This window comes from Staurois parvus, unplaced genomic scaffold (genome assembly GCF_062004578.1).
Source record: "Staurois parvus isolate SC_StPar_1 unplaced genomic scaffold, SC_StPar_1.0 ptg000813l, whole genome shotgun sequence".
Taxonomy (NCBI): domain Eukaryota; kingdom Metazoa; phylum Chordata; class Amphibia; order Anura; family Ranidae; genus Staurois; species Staurois parvus.
The window spans coordinates 3,667,156-3,690,402 of record NW_028318609.1 but is presented as its reverse complement, the minus strand read 5'-3'; the positions used below and the strand labels follow the sequence as shown (position 1 = coordinate 3,690,402).

General features: G+C 40.9%; 1 protein-coding gene across 3 annotated transcripts in view; it reads left to right on the top strand.

The window, feature by feature from the left end:
* The window catches only part of GGA3 (golgi associated, gamma adaptin ear containing, ARF binding protein 3), a 103,052-nt gene extending 85,387 nt beyond the window's left edge, over positions 1 to 17,665 (top strand). For 2 of the 3 annotated variants that reach the window (XM_089654908.1, XM_089654910.1), the window contains 8 exons: positions 692 to 808; positions 914 to 1,168; positions 8,404 to 8,471; positions 8,576 to 8,838; positions 8,948 to 9,177; positions 10,435 to 10,604; positions 10,687 to 10,797; positions 15,581 to 17,665. In XM_089654908.1, coding sequence (XP_089511034.1) covers positions 692 to 808; positions 914 to 1,168; positions 8,404 to 8,471; positions 8,576 to 8,838; positions 8,948 to 9,177; positions 10,435 to 10,604; positions 10,687 to 10,797; positions 15,581 to 15,691 — 1,325 coding nt within the window. In that variant the 3' untranslated portion in view covers positions 15,692 to 17,665. The remainder of the gene's footprint in view (positions 1 to 691; positions 809 to 913; positions 1,169 to 8,403; positions 8,472 to 8,575; positions 8,839 to 8,947; positions 9,178 to 10,434; positions 10,605 to 10,686; positions 10,798 to 15,580) is intronic. The other variant, XM_089654909.1, reaches the window with a different exon arrangement.
* The last annotated feature ends 5,582 nt before the right edge of the window (positions 17,666 to 23,247 follow it).

The following is a 23,247-nucleotide window of genomic DNA, read 5'->3' as shown; positions in this document are numbered from 1 at the left end:
ACCCCCCCATGTTGAGGGTATGTGGCCTGGTACGGTTCAGAAGGGGGCGCTTGCCCCCCCTTTCCTGACCTGCCGGGCTGCATGCTCGGATAAAGGTCTGGTATGGATTTGGGGGGGGACTCCCACACTATTTTTTTTTTTCATTTTGGCGTGGGAGTTCCCCTCAAAATCCATATCAGACCCAAAGGGCTTGGTATGGATGGGAGGGGGGACCCCACAACGTTTTTTTATTTATTGTGGTGCCGGTTTTTAAATGTAATTACAGTTTGTTTTTTTTTCACTATAGCTCATAAATTCAGTTGTCACTTTCCCCCCAGCTAAAAGAAAGAAAGTTTTCTTTTAGTTTGTTTCCCTGAGTTAAAAGAAACAATGTTTCCTTTTAGTTTCTTAAAGTTTCCGATAACTCCGGGAAAGTGACAGCTAATTCTGAGCTATAGTAAAGGAAAAAAAAAAGCCGGCAATTGCATTTAAAAATCAGCACTGACATACACTTCTTATTACGAAAAGAATTTGTAAAAAATTCGTAAACTGAGCCATTTTTTTGAATGAATTTTCATTCGTAAACCGAAAATCGTTAACTGAGGCGTTCGTAAACCGAGGTATGCCTATATATTACTGATTTGTAATATTGAAGATATTGGTCTTTCCTGAATGATAAGTATCTTTATGGCTGTCCTGACCTCTCACACAGGGGATATTCTCCAAGCAAGTGACAATTTATCACGTGCTATCAGTCTGTTCAAGAAGATTGTTGAAGGGCAAGACATCAATGGGGAACTGGAGCTTCCAGAGGCAGTGCACAATAAAGGTAACTGACACCGATTCTTTGCCTTCAAATATGCACAAGTCTGCAATAACATATTAAAGCACACCTTTCAGTAATCCATGTTAATATTTTAATTCTTGTATCGAGCAGGAACAGAGTCCAGCACAGACTTCCCAACACTCATTGATTTAGGAGGGTTTGAGTCTTCCTCTCCAGTTGTGGATTCAGAGCCACCTCCTATAGCAGAAAAGTCTCCTTCAGCACTGATTCCCATCCTTCCTCCTCCTCCAATTATACCTACAGCATCCCACACTCAATCCACTCCAATAGATCAGACTCTAACTCAAATGAGCAGTGCATCCAACTCCATGTGTTTGCTTGATGAAGAGCTGCTACACCTAGGTAACAATCTTTTCTACCTTAATGTTACTGTTAGAATAGTAAAATAGAATAAATCTTGACTGAAAAACAGTTCATCCTTATAATGCAGATTTGGCCAGCGGTATCCTAGAAACACTTATTCAGTGTTCTCAATCCACAGTAGTTACTTTCCCAAACAAAATGATCAGCACATCTCAGCAATTACTTTAAAATGACAAATATATTAAGTCCATTGAGGTCAACTCAGCAGAGCTTTCATAGTGGTCACAAGTTTCAACACTGCAGGGTCTTGTTCATAACTTGTTTGTTGAAATGCATTACCTCTGGGAAAAAACTCTATTCTGTTAATTTCTAAGGAATTAAGTGGTAGTTGTACGGTATTTGCTGGGATGTATTGATTACCTTGTTTGGTAGAATAAATCTTAAACGATCTGTTTTGCAATACACACCAATCAGCCATAACTTTATGACCACTGACAGGTAACATGAATAACATTAATCATCTTGAAACAATGGCATCTGAAAGTGGGTGGGATATATTAGGCAGCAAGTGAACATGCTGTCCTTGAAGTTGATTTGTTGAAAGCAGAAAAAATGGGCAAATGTAAGAGCGATTCTGACAGTATTGTTATTGCTAGATAACTAGGTGAGAGCATCCAGAAATGCAGCTCTTGCGGGATGTTCCCAGTCTGCAGTGTTAGGACCTACCAAAAGTGGTCTGAGGAAGGAAAACTAGCAAACAGGGACATGGGCAGCCAAGGCCTATTGATGCATGTGAGGAGTAAAGGCTGGTTCATGTAGTCGGATACAATAGAAGAGCTACTGTAGTTCAGATTGCTGAAAACGTTCATGCTGGTTCTGATAGAAAGGTGCCAGGACACACAGTGCATTGCAGTTTGGTGCATATATGGCTGCTTAGTTGCAGACCAGTTTGGGTGCCAATGCTGACCAATGTCCACAGGCAAAAATCCTACAGTGGGCATGGGAGCATCAGGACTAGACCACAGAGCAATGGAAGAAGATGGCCTGGTCTGATGAACTCAAGAATGGTTTGAGGAACACAACAACAAGTTTGAGGTGTTTAGTTGGCCTCAAAATTCTCCAGATCTCAAATGAATCGGGCATCTGTGGGGTGTGCTGAAAAACAAGTCCAGTCCATGGAGACCCCACCTCACAACTTACAGGACTTAAAGGATTTGCTGCTAACAGCTTGGTGCCAGATACCAAAGCATACTTTGTATATATATACGCACATATACACCGATCAGCAGTAACTTTTTGACCACTAAAAGGTTAAGAGAATAACATTGATTATCTCATTACAGTGTCATCTGAAAGTCGGTAGAATATATTAGGTAGCAATTAAACATGTTGTCCCTGAAGTTGATGTATTTGAAGAAAAAAAAACAGCATCATTGTAGCGCCTACAGTGGGCAGGTGACCATCAGAACTGGAACACAGCAATAGAAGAAGGTTGCCTGGTCTGATAAATCATGTTTTCTTTTACATATTGTGGATGGCCAGGTATGTATGTGTCACTTACCTGGGGAAGAGATGGCATCAGGATGCACTATGGGAAGAAGGAAAGCCAGCATAGTCAGTGTGAAGATTTGGGCAATATTCTGCTGGGAAACTTTGGGTCCTGCCATTCATGTGGATGTTACTTCCTAAACATTGTTGGTGACCAAGTACACCCCTTCATGGAAATGTCATCACCTGATGGTAGTGGCCTTTTTCAGTAGGATAATTTGCACTGCCACACTGCAATAATGGTTCAAGAATGGTTTGAGGAAAACAACAAGTTCAAGCTATTGACTTGGCCTCCAAATTCTCTAGATCTCAATCCAATTGAACATCTGTTGGATGTGCTAGAAAAACAAGTCCAATCCATGGATGCCCCACCTCAAAACTTACAAGACTTAAAGGATCTACTACTGACGGCTTGGCGCCAGATGCCAGAGCATACTTTCAGAGGTCTGTGTGGAGTTCATACCCCAACAGGTTAGGGCTGTTTTGGTGGCAAAAGGGGAAACCTAGTCAGTGTTATGCTGGCGGTCAAAAAAAAAGTTATGGCTGATCAATGTATATACTATATATAAAATATATATATATATATATATATATATACAGTTGCAAGAAAAAGTATGTGAACCCCTTGGGATTACGTGGAGTTTTGCATGAATTGGGCATAAAATGTGCTCTGAATGTCATCTAAGTCACAACAATAGAAGAACACAGTCTGCTAAACATAATACTACACAAACATTAGACGTTGCCGTGGTTTAATTGCACATAACATGTAAACATTCACAGTGCAGGGAGGAAAAAGTATGTGAACCTTTGGACTTAATAACTGGTTGACCCTCCTTTGGCAGCAATAACCTCAACCAAATGTTTCCTGTAGTTGCAGATCAGACCTGCACAACGATCTGGAGTAATTTTGGACCACTCCTCTTCACAAAACTGTTTCAGTGTAGCAATATTCTTGGGATGTCTGGTGTGAATCGCTCTCTTAAGGTCATGCCACAGCATTTCAATCGGGTTGAGGTCAGGACTCTGACTGGGCCACTCTAGAAGGCGTATTCTGTGCTGTTGCAGCCATTGTTTTGTTGAATTACTTGTATGCTTTGGGTCATTGTCCTGTTGCATCACCCATCCTCTGCGGAGCTTCAGTTGGCGGACAGATGGTCGTATGTTTTCCTGCAAAATGTCTTGATAAACTCTGGAATTAATTTTCCCATCAATGACAACAATCCGTCCAGGCCCTGAGGCAGCAAAGCAGCCCCAAACCATGATGCTCCCTCTGCCATGTTTTACAGTGGGGATGAGGTTTTGATGTTGGTGTGCTGGGCCTTTTTTTCTCCACACATGGTGTTGTGTGTTCTTCCCAAACAACTCAATCTTGGTTTCATCTGTCCACAGTATATTTTGCCAGTAGTGCTGTGGAATATCCAGGTGCTCTTTTGCAAACTTCAAACGTGCTGCAATATTCTTTTTGGACAGCAATGGCTTCCTCCATGGTGTCCTCCCATGTACTCCATTCTTGTTTAATGTTTTCCTTATTGTAAATGTGTCAACAAAAATGTTAGCATGTGCCAGAGATTTCTGTAGGTCTTTAGCTGACACTCTGGGATTCTTCTTTACCTCATGCAGCATTCTGCGCTGTGCTCTTGCAGTCATTTTTACAGGACGACCACGCCTAGGGAGAGTACCAACAGTGCTAAACTTTCTCCATTTGTAGACAGTCTGTCTTACCGTGGACACATGAACATCAAGGCTTTTAGAGATACTTTTGTAACCCTTTCCAGCTTCATGCAAGTCAACAATTCCTGATCGTAGGTTTTCTGAGAGCTCTTTTCTGCGAGGCATGGTTCACATCAGACAGTGCTTCTTGAAACCAGTAAACCCAAAACAGGTGTGTGTTTTTTATGGGCAGGACAACTGTCAGCAACACATCCATTATCATCACACTGATTGGAGTCAAGGTTGGCTCACTCCTGGCTCCAATTAGCTCTGGGAGAAGTCATTAAGCTAGGGTCTCACATACTTTTTCCTCCGTGCACTGTGAATATTTACATGTTATGTGCAATTAAACCACGGCAACATCTAATGTTTGTGTAGTATTATGTTCAGCAGACTGTGTTCTTATATTGTTGTGACTTAGATGACGTTCAGAGCACATTTTATGCCCAATTCATGCAAAACTCCACGTAATCCCAAGGGGTTCACATACTTTTTCTTGCAACTGTATATATATATATATATACACACACAGTTGTGTTCAAAATAATAGCAGTGTGTTGAAAAAAGTGAATAAAGCTCAAAATCCTTCTAATAGCTTTTATCTCCATACACACAAATGCATTGGGAACACTACACATTCTATTCCAAATCAAAACATGAAGAAAAATATATCAAATTTGCGTTGTTCCTCTAAAAAAATTGAAGAAAAGTGAATATTAGACTGTTCAAAAAAATAGCAGTGTTTGTATTCTTCTTTACAAACTCAAACATTCACTATATAAACTGAAAAATGTTTGAAGATTTTGTTTTCCTTTGAATCACTTAATTAATATTTAGTTGTATAAGCCATATGGCGTCCTCCCGCACATGCACAGATTACGCTCCTGCAGAGCTGCGCAGCGGCGCGATCTGTCACCGGCCGTGTACCTCGGACAGGGCCGATGACAGATCTGAGTATCGGCCCCCGTTGCCGGTACCATGTGACCTGCTGTGACCAATCACAGCAGGTCACATGACAGTTGTATACAATGGATGGCTTCATTCATGCCATCCATTGTATACTAGTAAAAAATGCAGTGCTTGAGTGTATAGTAAGGGGAATTAACATATGTACAACAGAATTAGAAGGAAATACATTAGAGGTATGACATGCACCAGGTTTAACGTACATAAATTAATGTAAACAGTGGTCGGGTAGGTAATAAGATTCATCCAACCAATCGAAGTGCATATAGTGATAGGGATGTTAGAGTCATTAGATCTAGGAGTACATCCGAGTGCCAATCAAATCCGTGACTTCTGTGATAGGAGAATAGCTGTAAAATGCACTAACCAGATAGCGCAAGTAAAAGCGCATTGGAGTATAATGACCTACTCCTGGTCACAGCCAAATGATCATCAGCGTAGAGCCCTCAGGAACACCTGTGCACCACTCTTGCCGTCTCCTACCACCAGGGGGAGTGCGCCTCTTTACAGTAACACGAATTTGCCTTATATCATCTATCGTCAGGGGTGGTGTGCTTTCATATCAGGAGATCACCTTAGGGACTCAGCAATAAGACTCAGAGGGCTCTGACTCATCCATTTAGCTTCAGGCATCCAGCTCACGACTTTCCTTTAGTCGTTCCAGAGACAGGATTGCTCAGAATAGATGGAGCATTGGAGCCCCGTATGCTATACCCATGCAGATGTAGTCAACCCAGCCAAGGCTCTGTTCAAGGCAGCAGTCCCAAGAGAAGTGTATAGCGTTCAATAGGGGCAGCTGCAGCAATCCTGTCTCTGGAACGACTAAAGGAAAGTCGTGAGCTGGATGCCTGAAGCCAAATGGATGAGTCAGAGCCCTCTGAGTCTTATTGCTGAGTCCCTAAGGTGATCTCCTGATATGAAAGCACACCACCCCTGGCGATAGATGATATAAGGCAAATTCATGTTACTGTAAAGAGGCGCACTCCCCCTGGTGGTAGGAGACCGCAAGAGTGGTGCACAGGTGTTCCTGAGGGCTCTACGCTGATGATCATTTGGCTGTGACCAGGAGTAGGTCATTATACTCCAATGTGCTTTGGCTTGCGCTATCTGGTTAGTGCATTTTACAGCTATTCTCCTATCACAGAAGTCACGGATTTGATTGGCACTCGGATGTACTCCTAGATCTAATGACTCTAACATCCCTATCACTATATGCACTTTGATTGGTTGGATGAATCTTTATTACCTACCCGACCACTGTTTACATTAATTTATGTACGTTAAACCTGGTGCATGTCATACCTCTAATGTATTTCCTTCTAATTCTGTTGTACATATGTTAATTCCCCTTACTATACACTCAAGCACTGCATTTTTTGCTGTATTTTATTTTCTATTAAGAGGTTATACGAGGTTTACCTTTATGCTAGCGGCTTGAATCTGTCAGATCCAGTGCTCGTTTTTATCCTATTTACCACATTGTATACTAGTGTCTAGCTGTGAATGGTCACAGCTAATCACATGCACATGTCATGTGATTAGCTGTGGCCAAATCACAGTTAAGCACAAAGTAAAAAAAAACAAAAAAAAACCCTGAATGAATTGATGTCATTCAGGTAAATGCTTGCTTCACAAATGCTTGCTTGCTTTCACAAATTGTGTGAAAAAAAAAAAAATACTGATCACTTCCCCAAAGTAGTACAATGTTACTATGGTAACATTGTACTACTTTGGTCATAGTGAAATATAAAAAAAAAAAATCTTGAAAAAAAATGTAATAAAAAAAATGTCCCTGATCACCGCCATGCCAGTTATATGATGACGCTGTACTGCACTGGTGACAGTATGTAAAAAAAAATAGTGAAACTAATTTTTTTAATTTTTTCATTTTCCGAAAAATTATGACAAAAAAAATAAAACTTCAAAAAACTCGCCATGCCTCTTATGAAATACATCGGACTGTCTACTTTACAAAAAGGGGTCATTTGGGGATATCTGTACTGTTCTGACATTCTTGGACCTCAAGAAATTAGATTGGCTGTCAGTACTTCAGGATTGATCAATATTCAGATCTATACCATAGTTTGTGAATTCTATAACTTTCCTACAAACTAAAAAATACATCCTAATTTGGGTTATTTTCACCAAAGACATGTAGCAGAATACATCTCGGCCTAAATTTATGAAGAACAATTATTTATTTGCAAACTTTTATAACAGAAACAAAGAAAAACGTGTTTTTTTCAAAATTTTTGGTCTTTTTTTGTTAATATAACAAAAAATAAAAACCCCAGCGGTGATTAAATACCACCAAAAGAAAGCTCTAGTTGTGTGAAGAAAATGATAAAATTTTAGTTTGGGTACAATGTTGTATGACCGCGCAATTGTCATTCAAAGTGTGAGAGTGCTGAAACCTACAAAATGGCCTGGGCAGGAAGGGGGTAAAAGTGCCCGGTATTGAATTGGTTAAATAAGGGCAATAATTTCCACCTGTCTTTCAAAGAATGAATGACCTCACTAATAGAACTCCACACTGCTATTATTTTGAACATGCCCCTTTCAATTAGTGATTCAGTTACACAGAATCAGCAGCATGCATGTCATGACTGTTGGGTCTGTTGGATTTCTATTACTCTACTACACCTGCTAGTAAATTATTTGCCATGTAGAAATATAATTTCTACCAAAAACAGTGATTGATCAGGTTAGTGATGTCTGACTGCTATTATTTTGAACACAACTGTATATATATTCTCTCTTGGGTGTCATAAAAATGTGCAAGTGCAGTTGATTATTTAATTAGTCTTTGATGCAGTTGCTGGGGGTTAGAACATTTGCTGGCATTTTATTGCCGTCTGTATCTGCAGTCCTGGATATCTGACGACTCAGACAGCTACAATTCCCTGTAATAGCTTCCAATACACCCCACACTGTACAAAGCATTTTGGCCTGTAAATATAAAATAAAGATACAATGTACAATTCTGTATGTATTGCTATAATAAGTTTTGTTTCATTTTGATATCTTTCTTTAATCCCCACTCATAGGTCTGGATGATCCTCCTTCAAATGGAGCCCCAGAATTACCTTCAAACTCGACGTGTGATATATTCCAGGTAGTAATGTGTACCTTTTATGTTAATTGACATCCTACCTTTTTTTAGTACAGGAGTAGTCTACAGTTTATTTCTTTTAACTGTCATGTAACTCTTTTGAACAGGTGGACAGTGGAGAGATTGATTTCTTCACAGGACCTGCATTGGAGCCTGTGATCACCAAAGCCATCCCTTTGCTAGCACAGCCAGCAAAACCCATTGCTTCCCCAACTATTACATCTCAATCCACTCCCACTACTTATCCTGCATTGTTTAATGCTACCCCGGCATTATGTACAGCAGTGCCAGCACCAGCTTCTCCAGCTGGGGGCATTGTGCTTCATGAATTAGAAGTGCTTGGGCAGCAGCTGTTAGAGGAGGCAAAAGGGTAAGTTTTTCAATGAAAGATACTTGGCAGGGAAAATATTATTTGGTCATTGTTGGATAATGTGGAAGCAACAGAAATGGATCAGATACATTTCTCTTTAACTTTTTAGGGCATCGGCAAAGACCACAGGCTCTTCTGTTGCTTTGAATGCCATGCCTACATTTACAGTGGTGAAAACTCAAAATCCTGTTGCAACTGTACCTCCTTCTTCTCCATATTGTTCTGTGCCAATAGCCCCTGGTAGCTCCATTTTTCCACCACATCAGCAGGAAAGCCCACAGAAAGGCTCCCATATATCCTTGGCTAATGTGACAGTGCCACTGGAAACAATAAAAACAAGTGAGTTGTATGAATATGTCTTTCTTAATTATAGTGTATGCTTATTGGAGAGATTTCCTTTCACTTCATGTCCCAAAGATTAAACCAAAAGTGAGAGGAAATGTTTTCCCTTCTCAAACAGTTGTCACCAGGGCAGGTATGCTCAGTTGCAGAATAATCCTTACCTCTTGTTGTCATTAAAGCAGAGCTGCACCCAAAGGGGGAAGTTCCGCTTTAAGGCCTTGTCCCCTGCTCCATGTTAAGGATTGGCACCTTTGGGGAGCAGGGGGTTGGGGAGCAGGTATCCCATTTTGACAGATACCTGCTCCCTCTTCCGCTGTGATTGCCTAGGAAATCAGAAGCGGAAGTTGACCTACTTACGCCCACAATTAAGATGCCGGCGCCAGAGAGAGAGGACGGCCAGTGAAAGCGACTGCAGTGAGGACACCGTTGGATCATGGGACAGGTGAGTTTCTGTTTTTTTAAAGTCAGCTGCTACAGTTTTTGTAGTTGGTGACTCTTATTTTTTTACTCTTTCACTGGAACTCCACTTTAGAGCTGTAAAATGTTTGGTTTCTTATCACTTTCTGTCTAGATGACAATGGTCAACATAAAATCTGCAACACGGGGCAACTACAGAAATTAAAGTCTGACAGGGGTTTTAGCTTTCCCTAATCTACTATAGGGAAGAGTTTTTATATCTTTTTGTATTGCTGCTGGAGAATTACCCTCAGCTCCTGTCTGGTAACACATTGTCAACAGGGCAGGAAGTGAGAGTAAATCTCTGTCATCCAGAACAGCAGTAAAAACATGACAGCGGTTTGTTCACTGTATCCAAAACTACAAAAACCTTTGGGCTAAAATTGCACTTTACCTAGTTTGTAGGTATTCAGTTGCACATTACAATATAACTGACATCATTGTTTCTGTTAAAAGGAAAAGAGAATATCTAAATGTATTAGGACCTTTTTCTGACTCTCTTCACAAACGTAAAAACGTACAAAATGACTGACCCCCTTGTGAGTCAGTTAAACAATCCTATGTCACTTAAAAAAAGATTATGTAGTAATCTATTCAAAATTCAGTGTGTGTAAGTGTGGCCACCTGGTATAGAGCTGAAGCATTATAGGTTGTCCATTTTATTTTAGTGCTACTGTGCAAATAATAACAAGAAAAGAGAATGTCTGGTTTGTAGTCAGTGAGCCGTGTTCATTGATTTTTCTACAGCTTTCATACTAAGCGCAAACACTGATAAATGATTAATAATTGGTCTTTCAGGTTCCCTCCTGCCAGTGACTGCTTATGATAAGAATGGTTTCCGCATTTTGCTGCATTTTGCCAAGGACTGCCCACCTGACCGTCCAGATGTTTTGGTTGTGGTGATCTCTATGCTGAATACAGCTCCTCTGCCAATACAAAATATTCTTTTCCAGGCAGCAGTTCCTAAGGTATTTATTGATCGCATGATCTTGGCATGTGTTCTTGCTATGACAACTGTCCCTTAAAAATGTAAATTTCTTGGTGTTATAGACAATGAAGGTGAAGTTACAGACTCCTTCTGGGACAGAGATGGCAGCATTCAATCCTGTCCTACCCCCCGCATCAGTCACACAAGTCATGTTGCTTGCAAACCCACTTAAGGTAATGAATGGACATGGGATGACTGTTCATATTTCCCATATGTGTCATATACCCCCGGTAGTTCTGCAAATGTTGCCTTTTCTTAGTGGTATACTACAGGACTCATGATCCTTAGTCTTTACATGTTTATGTGCAGCATGGTTATGTGCAACTACCTTCAGGTGTTTGAAAGCTTTAGAGACATCCCCTGTATAACCCCTTACATTTCTTTAGGTGATGGACCACTTCTCTCTACTTGGGGTGGTTAACTCTTTGCTGTGGAGATTTTTCTTTAAGACTATTCTCCTATCAAGATTCCTGACTGCACTATAGCCACAGTGACTCCTTCTGCAGTTTCTAGATCAATTGACTTCTCAGCTAAGCCTTGGGGAGGACCATGCACGGACCCTGCTTGGAAAAAGATTCAGTGCTGGTCTGTAATGTTGCTTCAGGCTCTGGATCCTTGACCTCTAGAACCTAGGGGTCAAGGATTGATTCTTATTCCTTATATACGATCTAGAGTAATATATCTGCAATGATAAGTGCAGGACTTGCACCGTTTAAATCTGCCCCAGGGTGTTCTGTTCTTTGGGCACCAAGAATTCATGCTGCAACACTTAGTGTGTCACAACCATGGATGGGAGCCACTGGGCATTTAATTTTGGCACCTTTTTTTTTCCCTCAATCTGCCACATTTGGTATTACTGTGTCTGTACAGTCTCATTCTCACTTGCTTCACTAAGCATGTGTGCGTCGTTTTCCTTCTCTGACTGCCCCTTCTCCCAGCTGGCTTCTGCAATCCAAAGATTCCTCCACAGCCCATAGATCTCTGGACGCCTACCTGGGTACAGCAGCCTACACTGCCTGGCACAGAAGACTTCCCTTTCCACAGCAGCAGAGGTTGGGAGTACTTCTATATCACATATAGCAGGTCGCAATCACACAGGAGAGGCAGATAACCTTGCTAGCTTACACTCAGTACATTGTTCTGGGGAAAGGGGGGGGGGGGGAGAAAGGAGGTTGGGTGATGTACCCACTGTTTGCATAGTTGCCCCCAGTCTCATTCTCTGATTTCCTGTGGACACTTCACTTGCACTTCAGCTGCTCTGCCTTCCTTCGACTTGTCTAGGGAAGTATTTATTGTCACAATGTCTTATTTCATGGGCTGAATTTTGGTCCTTTTAGAGGTCATAGATAACAGGCGTCACATGCAATGCCCTTCAGTCTCTCCTACCGGGTTAATCTTTGTCTTTGCTTTGGATATGTACACACTAAGGAGCAGTAGACAAGGAAGATCCCCACTCTCCTTCTGAGAAATTTGAGCTGGATGAGTAGCTTTCAGCTGAAACTTCATCCACACTTAGGTATACTGTTGCCGTCCTTTTACTGCTGTATTCTTTTGTTTAGCATTAGAGCAGCCTGAGTCTGCATAGGCCAAGGTCTCTACTCATTTTTGGAGCACATCCTATACGGTGATTGGTATTACCCTAATCAACTATTTACTCTTCCTAAATGTTTTGATCAGCAATATCCTATCAAAGACAACTTCGTGCAAAAATAGACAGTTCTTGTAGTGGATCCTTCTATCTCTTTTCTTAACAAGATGCTTTCAGTTCCTGCAGTTGCTTCCATGGCTGTTTGCCAGGCCCTTGCTGTCTGGATTAAGCGCATGGCCCAAGACCCTAGCTCCATTCTGCTGAATCCTTCTGTACACCAACAACTAAAGGTTTACCTGTGGCCATACACTACTGTACCATTTAGGGTCAGATTTGGTCTCTCTCTATTTTTTCCCAGAGACCATTGTTCTCTCTCCTTGATTGGTACTTCTTGCAGGGCGTAACACGGACAGTCCCATCTGTCAGACCGCCCTTGCGTCCTTGGGAATTTGGCTGTCCTTCCAGAGGCGACCTTTCGAACCAATTAAAAAAACGTAATCTTTGACTCAGAAGGTTCTTTGGTTACTATTACTTCAAAGCTGGCGGCTCTTTCATGTAAGGAGCCATTCTTGGTCTAGCATCATGATAGGGTGATGTTGCGTCCATCTTCCTGCCTAGAGTGGTTTTCACTTTTCACCTATATCAGGACAGTGTCTTGCTTTTATATTTTCTTAGTCCACAGTCGCAGGGGAAAGAGCGCTGCCTACTCTGGATGTAGTTTGAGTGGTCAAGAATTACTTGAGTTGGTGGCACAGGTCAGGAATCCTGGTTTGTGCTGCCAGAAGAGCCCAAAAAGGGCAGGTGGCATCAAGGTCAACTATTTTTCATTGGATCTGCCAGTTAATCATTTAAGCCTATGGTTTGAACGTCAAAGTCCCACCCTTTTGGGTGAGAACACACTCTACCAGGAGTATGGGGGCGTCTTGGGCTATCAGGCATCAGTTGCTCAGATTCGCAAGGCCATTACATGGTCTTCGGTCCATACATTCACAAGGTTCTACCAAGTGGATTTCAGAGCCGCTGTGAATTCTGCCTTTGCCCACAGCGTATTACGAACGAATGAATAGGTCCTGGGGGGATTGATGGCAGTGGCTGTTATGGTGTCACCTACCCCTCAAAGGGTTTATTGCTTTAGGACATCCCACATAGTCATGAATAGTCTGCTCTGTGTCCTGTGATGTACGATAAAGAAAATTGGATTTTTTTTCCATATATTTACCTGTAAAATTAATTTCTTGGAGTACATCATGTGACACAGAGATCCCTCCCCTCTTTCTGGAATTTCATTGCTTGTTTCAAAAACTGAAGTACTTCCTGTGTAGAAGGGGTTATATAAGGGAGGACTTCCTCTCTGATTGGTTGGCCAGTGTCCATTCACCTATAGGTGGCATATAACCCACATAGTCATGATTAGTCTGCTCTGTGTCCAGTGATGTACTAAAAAAAATGGATTTTACAGGTAAGTATGTAGAAAAAGTCCAATTTTTCCATCAGAGCTCATTCCACCTGGGATGTTAATGTCTCTTGGGCTTTTCAGCCTCAAGCATTTCAGATTTGCAAGGCTACCACTTGGTCCTCTGTCACCTGTTTTCAAATTCTACCAGGTGGATGGCTCAGTTCTCAGGTGATGTGAGCTTCGGCTGCAAGGTTCTTCTGAGTATTATGTTTGGATTCTATAAACTCTGTGTTTCTTGTGAGTCTGTTGGCAGTTTTAGGTTGTTGCCCACTGCTCAGTCATATTGCTTGGGTATATCCCGTGTTCTAAGAATACCAGACTTCTATTCTATACTGTACAATTATAATAAGAGGAATTTAGACTTAAAAAACAAAATGTAAAAAACAAATGTGTCACTACTCAATGATGATCAATGTATTTCTAAATAGAGCCAGCATGCACATTTTTGTGCATCACGCATATCAAATAAAATCAAATGAGAAAAAAGAAAAAATGTGCAGCGCTCAAAAACTGTTACTTTATATTCTCTAGCACAAAAAAAAAAATAATGTGCCTCATAATATGAAATAAAGTGTATCAAATATAATATGCATAAAGAATTGAAAAGACCCAATGATCTGTGGCAAAAATGTAAATTTGTGCAAAGCCCAGTCCACTCAAGACTTGTATATAAGAGAAACCAACACCAATGTCCACAAACTGTATGACTGTAGATTGAAACAGTGTCAGTTAATTGTCATATCTTCTCCAAGCAAACACCTCCACCTTTTTTAGGAAAAACAAACACCTCCACTTGAATGATATCTGGATGCTTGCCCACTTGCATTGGCCTCTTAAATTACAAGAGGTCTTAATCAGCCTGCCCCGAGAAGCATCTGTCCTGCTGCTATACCACTGCAAATGAAAGGTGTAGAGACCAATTTTTCCTCCAGGTCGGGGACACTGAATCCACTGCTGATATCCAGGGATCTTAGAGCTACATCATCTCATAGAAGCAAGAATAAAACCATCTCGTGCTCACTGCTTAAACACATTTATTGAATATACTAAAAAACACATATGGAAGTATATAAAAGCTTTGTATTAGAGATCAATTGTCATCCACTCTCATATCACTCTCCCATTGGATTTAGGGTTTACTTGGAGAAGATGTAAGATGATTTATTGAAACTGTTTCAATTTAGAGTCATACAGTTTGTGAACACTGGTTTTGGTTTCTCTCATATACAATGATTGGATTGGACTTTGCGAAAACACTTACATTTCTGGCACAGACCATAAGGTCTTACCAATCATTTATGCATATTATAATTTATACACTTCATTTCACATTATGAGGAATATTCGTTTTTATGCACTAGAGAATATATCGTTTTTTAGCGGTGCACATTTTAATTTTTTTTTCACATAGGAATTCTGTTTACCTATAAATTCCTTATCTTGGGGTACAGTACAGGAAACAGGGCCCCTTCACATTGTGTCTTGATTATTCCTTATGGCTTGCTAAAAAACTGGAGTCTCACTGAGTGGGTGGAGTTATATGGGTACACTCTATGGGCAGAATGTACAGGTAAGTCAAAATTACTGTTTCATTGCAGCAGTATAGGTAAACTTTTATTTTCTAAGGTTTTATTGGCTACCTTATTGAAAAGGGCAAAACCTTTTAGGAGCTGTATGAATAGATATTTGTTTGTTTAGGTTCTCAATGCCCATCCACAGTGCATAGTTTTTGGATTTCCTTTCAGAAAGCAGCTGAGTATAATCACTGACTGCACTAAGTTCCTAGATTTGCACCCCTTTTGTGAGGAATTCCATAAAGCAAGCATGTCTGGTAAGGCTTGTGGAAAAGTTTGTGAACCAGCATTGTAACCCCAGCATGCACAGACATTGATTTTGTTTTCCTTCCCTGCAGGAAAAAGTGCGGCTCAGGTATAAGCTATCATTTTCACTGGGAGAAGAGTGCAGTACAGAGGTGGGAGAAGTGGACAACTTTCCCAGCCCAGATCTCTGGGGAAAACTATGACCCTGATTTTTGTTGTCAACTTCAGACTGTGCTAAAGAAGTGATATTGCTTCAATATGCAGGTTGTTACACATCGTCAACATCTAGGCAGTGAAAAACTGGATGTAGTGGGAGTGATTGAGACCCTCACAGCACTTTATTTGTACTCTCCCGAGTGGACTCATTGATTTCCCTTTGGTGTCCAGAGCTTCTAAAGCATTCATACTACTGTTGTGTAATGATATAAAAGCCTTTCTTTTGTCTAAACCATTGCTGCCAGAAAGCCAGTGGATTGGTAAAGGGCACAGAGGCTTTGACATATGTTTATACATTTTTGTAGGCAGTATTATTCTAGTTTTGTTTTGTTATTGTAGAATCCTATCTACAACTAATCTGTTATTCTCACTAGTGAAAAAGGGCAAATAGTGTCACAAATTCTTTCTGCCTCTTGAAAAGGTAAGTAGTAGGATGGCTGGAACCTGACAGAACCAAGGCTTCCATCCAGCACAGTAGGCTTCCACTGCCTGACTTCCAGGTGCAGTGCTATTTCTAGAGCAGATTACAGCTTGATAGTATCAGACACAATGAAGTGCCTGCCCTCCTTTTTGTTTTTTACGTTGCTTTCAAACCTCAGGCAATGGCAGCTTTCAATACTGGATGGGTACCTCAGCCGTGACACTAAATCATCCTGACAAATTGTGTTTAAGAGTAAAACATATGTGATCCTCCACATACCTCATACTTATCTCATACCGGATAATCCAACACTTTACACCGGCATGTGCAGACAGACTTTGTAGCCTCTCTGGAGCCAGCAATCTAAGAGCTACTTTGCATGGTCTGCTTTATAAATGAAGATTTTCTCAACCCCCGTTAGGTGGCAAGGGGACAGGTAGCTCATGCATGTACACTCAGATCGCTGGATCCAGTGAGGATATAGATGCTGTGCAGCCAAAGGCAGGGTACAGGAGCGTGAAGTGGAGAATACTCAGCTGGAGGTAAGCACTATTGTGGAGAAGGCATTTACAATACTACAGGTAGCCTTTACATTATCTCAGAAATGAAAAGGCAGACCACCCACACAGACAACTATAGAAATGTTTGTTTTGGATAATTAAATTGGTTATCTTAGAGGTCTTGGCAGTGTGAACTTACTCTCAAACGACCAAAGACTTGGTTTTTTTTCATTATATTTTGACATGTTCCTGTTCTCCAAAAGCCAATAATGTTTGCCTTCAATATCTGTTAAGATAAGTATGAAAGTTTCTGTAAATTTATGCATTCGTTTATATGAGATTGGGTTTAAAACAAAAAAAAAATATAACTGTTGGAGATAATTTCACTTTTATAGTATTATACAAGTTTTGAACATAGAGGTTAGTGCCATGAAAGAAATTATAAACAATTAATACTTTTCAGATACCTCTATTAAGACCAGTGTTCTGTACATCAGCTTGTCTTTGTCCTAATAGAGGCTAAAATATGGATGATAAAAGCTTGTCATATTATCTTATTTAAAGATAAAGAAGTAGGTTTAGTAAATTATAGGGACCAAATCACAGCATATCCTTTCTTCTGTGATAAGTGACTTTTTGTTATTGCTCTGAAAGACGGGTTTGTCTTATAAGCACAGTGGGACAAATTTAATGTTAACTGGTGAAAAGTTGAGCTGTTACCCCTAGCAACTAACTAGGCTTCTCATTTTAGAGAAAAGCAGATTTGTTGCTATAGGCAACAGCCCTGCTATTTTTCCCATTGTCATTATTAAGCCCTTCTGCATTCTTTTCAGTAAAACTGTACTGTATTGATAGCCTGAAAATTTGTTCCTCTCCCGCCAGACAGCCATGAGATCCTATTTAAGAAAACAGAAGATTTCTGTAATATTTGTTCAGTGCAAATATATGGTAACAGGCTACAAATCTGCAGTGTGAGTGTTGTGTAGAAGCCGAAGTCTGCATGTTTAATAAAGTATTTGTCTTGTTTGCTTTTTTCGTTAGATTATTGTCCTCCATTTTTAACTTAAAGGAGAAATGCAGGAAGAAAATAAACCAAAAACACATACTCACTTATAACATTACAGCATCAGTCCGGTGCTGCAGCTTTCCCTTGCCGGCTCTTAGTCCGAGAACTAGGGATCACATGACCGCTGATCACTCAGTTCTATGTCTGCACTGAGCAGGGAGTGGTGACTGTCAGTCACCAAATCTCTATTCTGTCCCTCTAGCGTTGACTGGAGTGCTGGGATTTGGAGGGGGCAGAAGCAGCTGGCTCGGGCTCTCAGCAGCACACTGAGAGGTTGAGCCAGCTGCTGTTCAGGCATCTGGATGGATCCCGACTTTATTATCGGGATAAATCCAGAGACTGGAATGCCTTCATGACATCAGCCGACAGCGGGCTTTAGCGGGTCACAGGAGTGCAAAAGTAAGTGCACTCCTGTGACCCACAAAAGAAGTATGACCAAACAAGCTTTGGACATTTTTCTCTTTTAACACAAGCATTACAGGATAAATCTCACTCAACAATGAAAATACAGTGTTCGATTAATAAGCATACAACATCCTCATTAGGGCCATTATCACTGCAGTTTGCTCTGTGAAGAATAAAGAGAAGAGAGAGAGGTTGTGATTGTAAACAACACCTCATTGATCACACCCCATCAAATGCTAAATATGTTTGTGAACATTCTCATTCCAGGTTAAGGTAAAACTAATATTAGTTTATCACATTTGGCTGGACTTTTTTGCAATCCTGAAGACATTTGTCACTCATCCAGGTGGCTTTATCAGTTGTCTTTTGCTCTATATCTTATTGCCAACTCATTCATAATAATCTAATAACTATGATGTATTGATGGTCCAAGAACTTGTTTGGGGGTGTGAAAAATAGTGAAACCAGGAGTGGGGGCCTTCAACATCATCTGTCACCCACATATAATGCAGTTTTAACAATTTACTTTGACAACATTGCACATGTTCAGGCATGTAGGCCAAGCAGTTAACACCTGTACCAGATTTCATGGCACCATGTTGTGATTGTGACACCCATTTTAGCTACAAAAGCCACTTGGATGAATGCAGAATCGTCTTCAAAATTACAAACCAAGTCCAGTTGAATATAGCAAACGTCTACCTATTTAGTACTAAAGATTATTTTAAAGGGTGTTGGGAGATGTTAAGATTTGCCTTTGAGTTGTATGCCCATTAAATCACAAATGCAGAAAAGGTTGTTTTTTTGTTACAAAGCTGTTAATTTGTAACGTAGGTAAACAGGAAGTTCAAGACACTATAGACATATTGGGGTTGATTTACTAAAACTGGTGCAGCTGTGCATGGTATCCAATCAGCTTCTAACTTCAGCTTGTTCAATTAAGCTTTGACAAAAAAAAAACTGAAATCTGATTGGTTTCTTTGCAGAGCTGCACCAGATTTTATACTCTCCAGTTTTAGTAAGTCAACCTATTGTGCGATACACCACAGCACAACACACCACAAACTGATGTGGGAAACAATCCAGAACCTAACTGATCTGTACATTCCGTTTACACTATTTACTCATCCAGACAAGAGCCCTTAAAAGCAAAGTAGTAAGTAAAAACCACCAAGTCTTTGTTGTGGATAAAGGCAAAAGGGAGTTTTTATATGAGAACACAAGAGTCCAGATACGTGCTTTATACGTGATACGTGAACCTCCTTTATTATAATCAATTATTGGTACAAAAACCACAAGTCTTTAACAGAATCTACAAAAAAACCTTATACATCTCCTTTTAGGATAGGAACATTTATTTTTTTTTTACAAGGGCTAGGTTTGTGCAAAAGGTTTGTGCTAGGTTTTGTGCAAATCATACTGCTGCATTTTAACATTAGTTGGTGTTTTTATCCAGCATAAAAGAAATTGTGAGTTCAAAGCCAAAACTGGAATTAAAAATGTACTAGTATTTAACATTTCTCTCTGTCTAAACTATCAATATATACTCCATATGAAGTTCACCAAGGTAGCACATGATGAGGCTACAGTATACAATAGACTAAACTTTAAGAGTTACAATTAGGAATGGGAATGTGTAAGAATCTGAATCTCCACTCTTTTAGTCATGTTGACATTGCAGAAATACATATGCAGTCAGATGTACTAACAATCTCCATTTTCTTCTCAATCGCAGTTGTGTAGGGTGTCTAAATATGAATGTATAGGCCAATAGGCACAATAATTAGACTGAGTGATCTCCGTAATAGCACTCAAGCAACTGGTCTGACAATCCCCCTTCTCTACAATACATGTTAGTATGAGGAAGCTTTTGCTGTTACTTTGCTTTGCCAGCATTGATAAATGCAGTATAAGGACAGGAAGGAGCATTTTCATTGAGAGATATAGGTTGTGATTTGGGTGGGAGGCCCATGGAACCCAGCTCACTTTAGAGAGGTGGGGAGCTCCCCATATCCCTATTATGTGTAAGTTACCCTGTGTCTGTTAGGGGTACAGGGTGATCTGTCCTAATATTGGGGTGGGGGGTTGTTGATTGTTTAATGCCATGTGGTTGCATCCCATTGTTCTATTGTGTGTCTTGCTTAGGAGCAAACTATTATGGAATGTATGTGTTTATGTGTATTAGCTTAGTGGGGGGTTTCTCCAGCAGCCCTCCCTCCTGATGGGACTGTCTGCTGTTGTGAAGTTTGAATACCTGTGTGTCTCTTGTTGCTAAGTGTAAATTGCCCCGCCCTGTGTCATTATGCAGGGAGGGGGGATTGCCCCCTGAGTGTATAAAAAGCCAGTTCGAGTTTCAAATAAAGAGTTCCATGTTCAGACAGACTGATGTCGTCTAGTCATCTATGGTCGGCTGTGGTGTCTGTGGTTGGTGTTCGGACAGGGAAGCGGTATTCTAACGGAAGTACTCAGCACAGTCTGGGGTCGGTTCTGTTACATAGGTATTTGTTTCTTGTCCTTTGAGGGACACAGGAAGTCTTTGGGCTAGTCAGGGGAATTGACACTGACAACCAAACTGTAGGCGAGCCCAGGATAACCTTTCCCACTACCTCAGTTTTTTTGCCAGTGTCCAAGAGAATGGATGACCTTTCAGCTCTGTTGTTAATGGGTAACCATTTTTTTTCTAGCGCTTCTTCTTTATTTTTCTTCAAACAAGACTATTTTCTACATTGCTGCTAGAGCTGGTTTATATGATTGCAGCTGTCCTCAGCTTGACTTTTGGAATGCTGCTCCTAGACCGCACAACTGTATTCTGTGCATTCCAGACCCTGTTTTAGTAACAAGCTAGCCGTGGAGTACTTTTTACACCCAGAGCCGGTTTCCACTATTGCAGCTTGGCCCAGCAGGACTGGATGTTGCAGGGCTAGCTTTTTAGCATTGATTAAGTTTCTTCTTTCCACACCCTGTTCTGGTAACAGTTTAGCCACGGAGAGTACTTTCAAGGTTCAGAGTCACTGAAATTGCCTCAGTTCTTGCCCTGTCTCTGAAGACTCACTCCATGAGTAGGCTGATTAGGCCAAGCACCAGAAGCAACCTCATTTTCCTGGGCCACTGGCTTTTACATCAGAAGGGATTAATGTGAGGGATTGTGCACTGATGTATGCTGCTGCTCCGGCTTGCAGAAGAGGCATGTTAAATTCCGGTCCTGAGTAAGTTTTTTTTGCCCTACAGTGACCTTGGTCACCTCTGGCCATCTGACCTATACCTGCTACTATCTGTTTGGATTTTTTGAGTACCTGAGGCCTTGCCTAACACCTACTTGCCTCAGCAATAGAAGACTAGGGAAAGGATTGTGTCTTTATATTTCTTTACTCCCAGGCCTCCCAAACTTTGTTGCCACCTGCAAAGTCTAGGGTAAGAAGCTTGCAAAGCTTCAGAAAAGACTTTCCAAGGTGAGGGTGGGTGTTAATCTTTGAGGACTCCTGGATGTGTGCCCTTCAGGGATTTAGGTGCAGAGAGTGATATTGCAGAGATACAAACTGAACTTTTGCTTCCAGCTACATCTTCAGCTCACTTTCAACCTTTCTGTGTCACCACACAGATTAGTAGACTTACCTCTGCTCCTTTGGGATCTCCTAGTTTAATTGCCCCAGTTCATGTGCCAGATCAATCTCAGGAGTTGGAGTCAAACCTGATCATTGGTTTTTCCCTGAGAGAACATCCACACTATTAGGGGCCTGTAAGTCCAAATATTTTGCATGGTATCCATGATATCTGCCTTTCCCTCCCAGGGGGACTTTCTGGTTTCTGTGATCAGCAGAATTAGCTATGGCTGGGGGTGCAGAGGTGAGCAGTGGAATAAAGGAGGTTTGTGCAGTTGAGCTGCAGTCAGATTGCAGAAGTGAGCTTTGGATGTGTGGGGGAAGAAGTGAGTTGTAGACAGTGTGTGCAGAGGTGAGCTGTAGGTGGAAAATGCAATGATGAGCTATGGATGGGAGGTGCAGACGTGAGCTGTGGACAAGAGATGTACAGTAGATGTGAGCTGTGGGAAAGAGGTGCAGAATTGAGCAGCGGATGGGAGTTGCAAAGGTGAACTGTAGAGGTACATACAGTTGTGTTCACAATAATAGCAGTGTGAATAAAACTCAAAATCCTTCTAATAGCTTTTATTTCCATACACACAAATGCATTGGGAACACTACACATTCTATTCCAAATCAAAACATGAAGAAAAATCTATCAAATTTGTGTTGTTCCTCTAAAAAAATTAAAGCAAAATGAATATTAGGACTGTTCAAAAAAATAACAGTGTTTGTATTCTTCTTTACAAACTCACATTCACTATATAAACTGAAAAATGTTTGAAGATTTTGCTTTCCTTTGAATCACTTAATTAATATTTAGTTGTATAAGCACTGTTTCTGAGAACTGCTGTACATCTGTGTTGCATGGAGTCAACCAACTTCTGGCACCTGTGAACAGGTATTCCAGCCTAGGATGATTGTACTACATTCCACAGTTCTTCTCTATTTCTTGGTTTTGCCTCAGAAACTGCATTTTTGATGTCACCCCACAGGTTTTCTATTGGATTAAGATCCGGGGATTGGGCTGGCCACTCCATAACTTCAATCTTGTTGGTCTGGAACCAAGATGTTGCACGTTTACTGGTGTGTTTGGGGTCGTTGTCTTGTTGGAACACCCATTTCAAGGGCATTTCCTCTTCAGCATAAGGCAGCATGACCTCTTCAAGTATTCTGATGTATTCAAACTGATCCATGATCCCTGGTATGCGATAAATAGGCCCAACACCGTAGTATGAGAAACATCTCCATATCATGATGCTTGCTCAACCATGCTTCACTGTCTTCACAGTGTACTGTGGCTTGAATTCAGTGTTTGGGGGTCGTCTGACAAACTGTCTCCGGCCACTAGACCCAAAAAGAACAATCTTTCATCAGTCCACAAAATGTTGTGCCATTTCTCTTTAGGCCAGTCAATGTGCTCTTTGGCAAATTGTAACCTCTTCAGCACGTCTTTTTTTTCCAACAGTGGGACTTTGCGGGGGCTTCTTGCAGATAGCTTGGCTTCACATAGGCGTCTTCTAATTGTAACAGTACTCACAGGTCACTTTAGACCTTCTTTGATCTTCCTGGA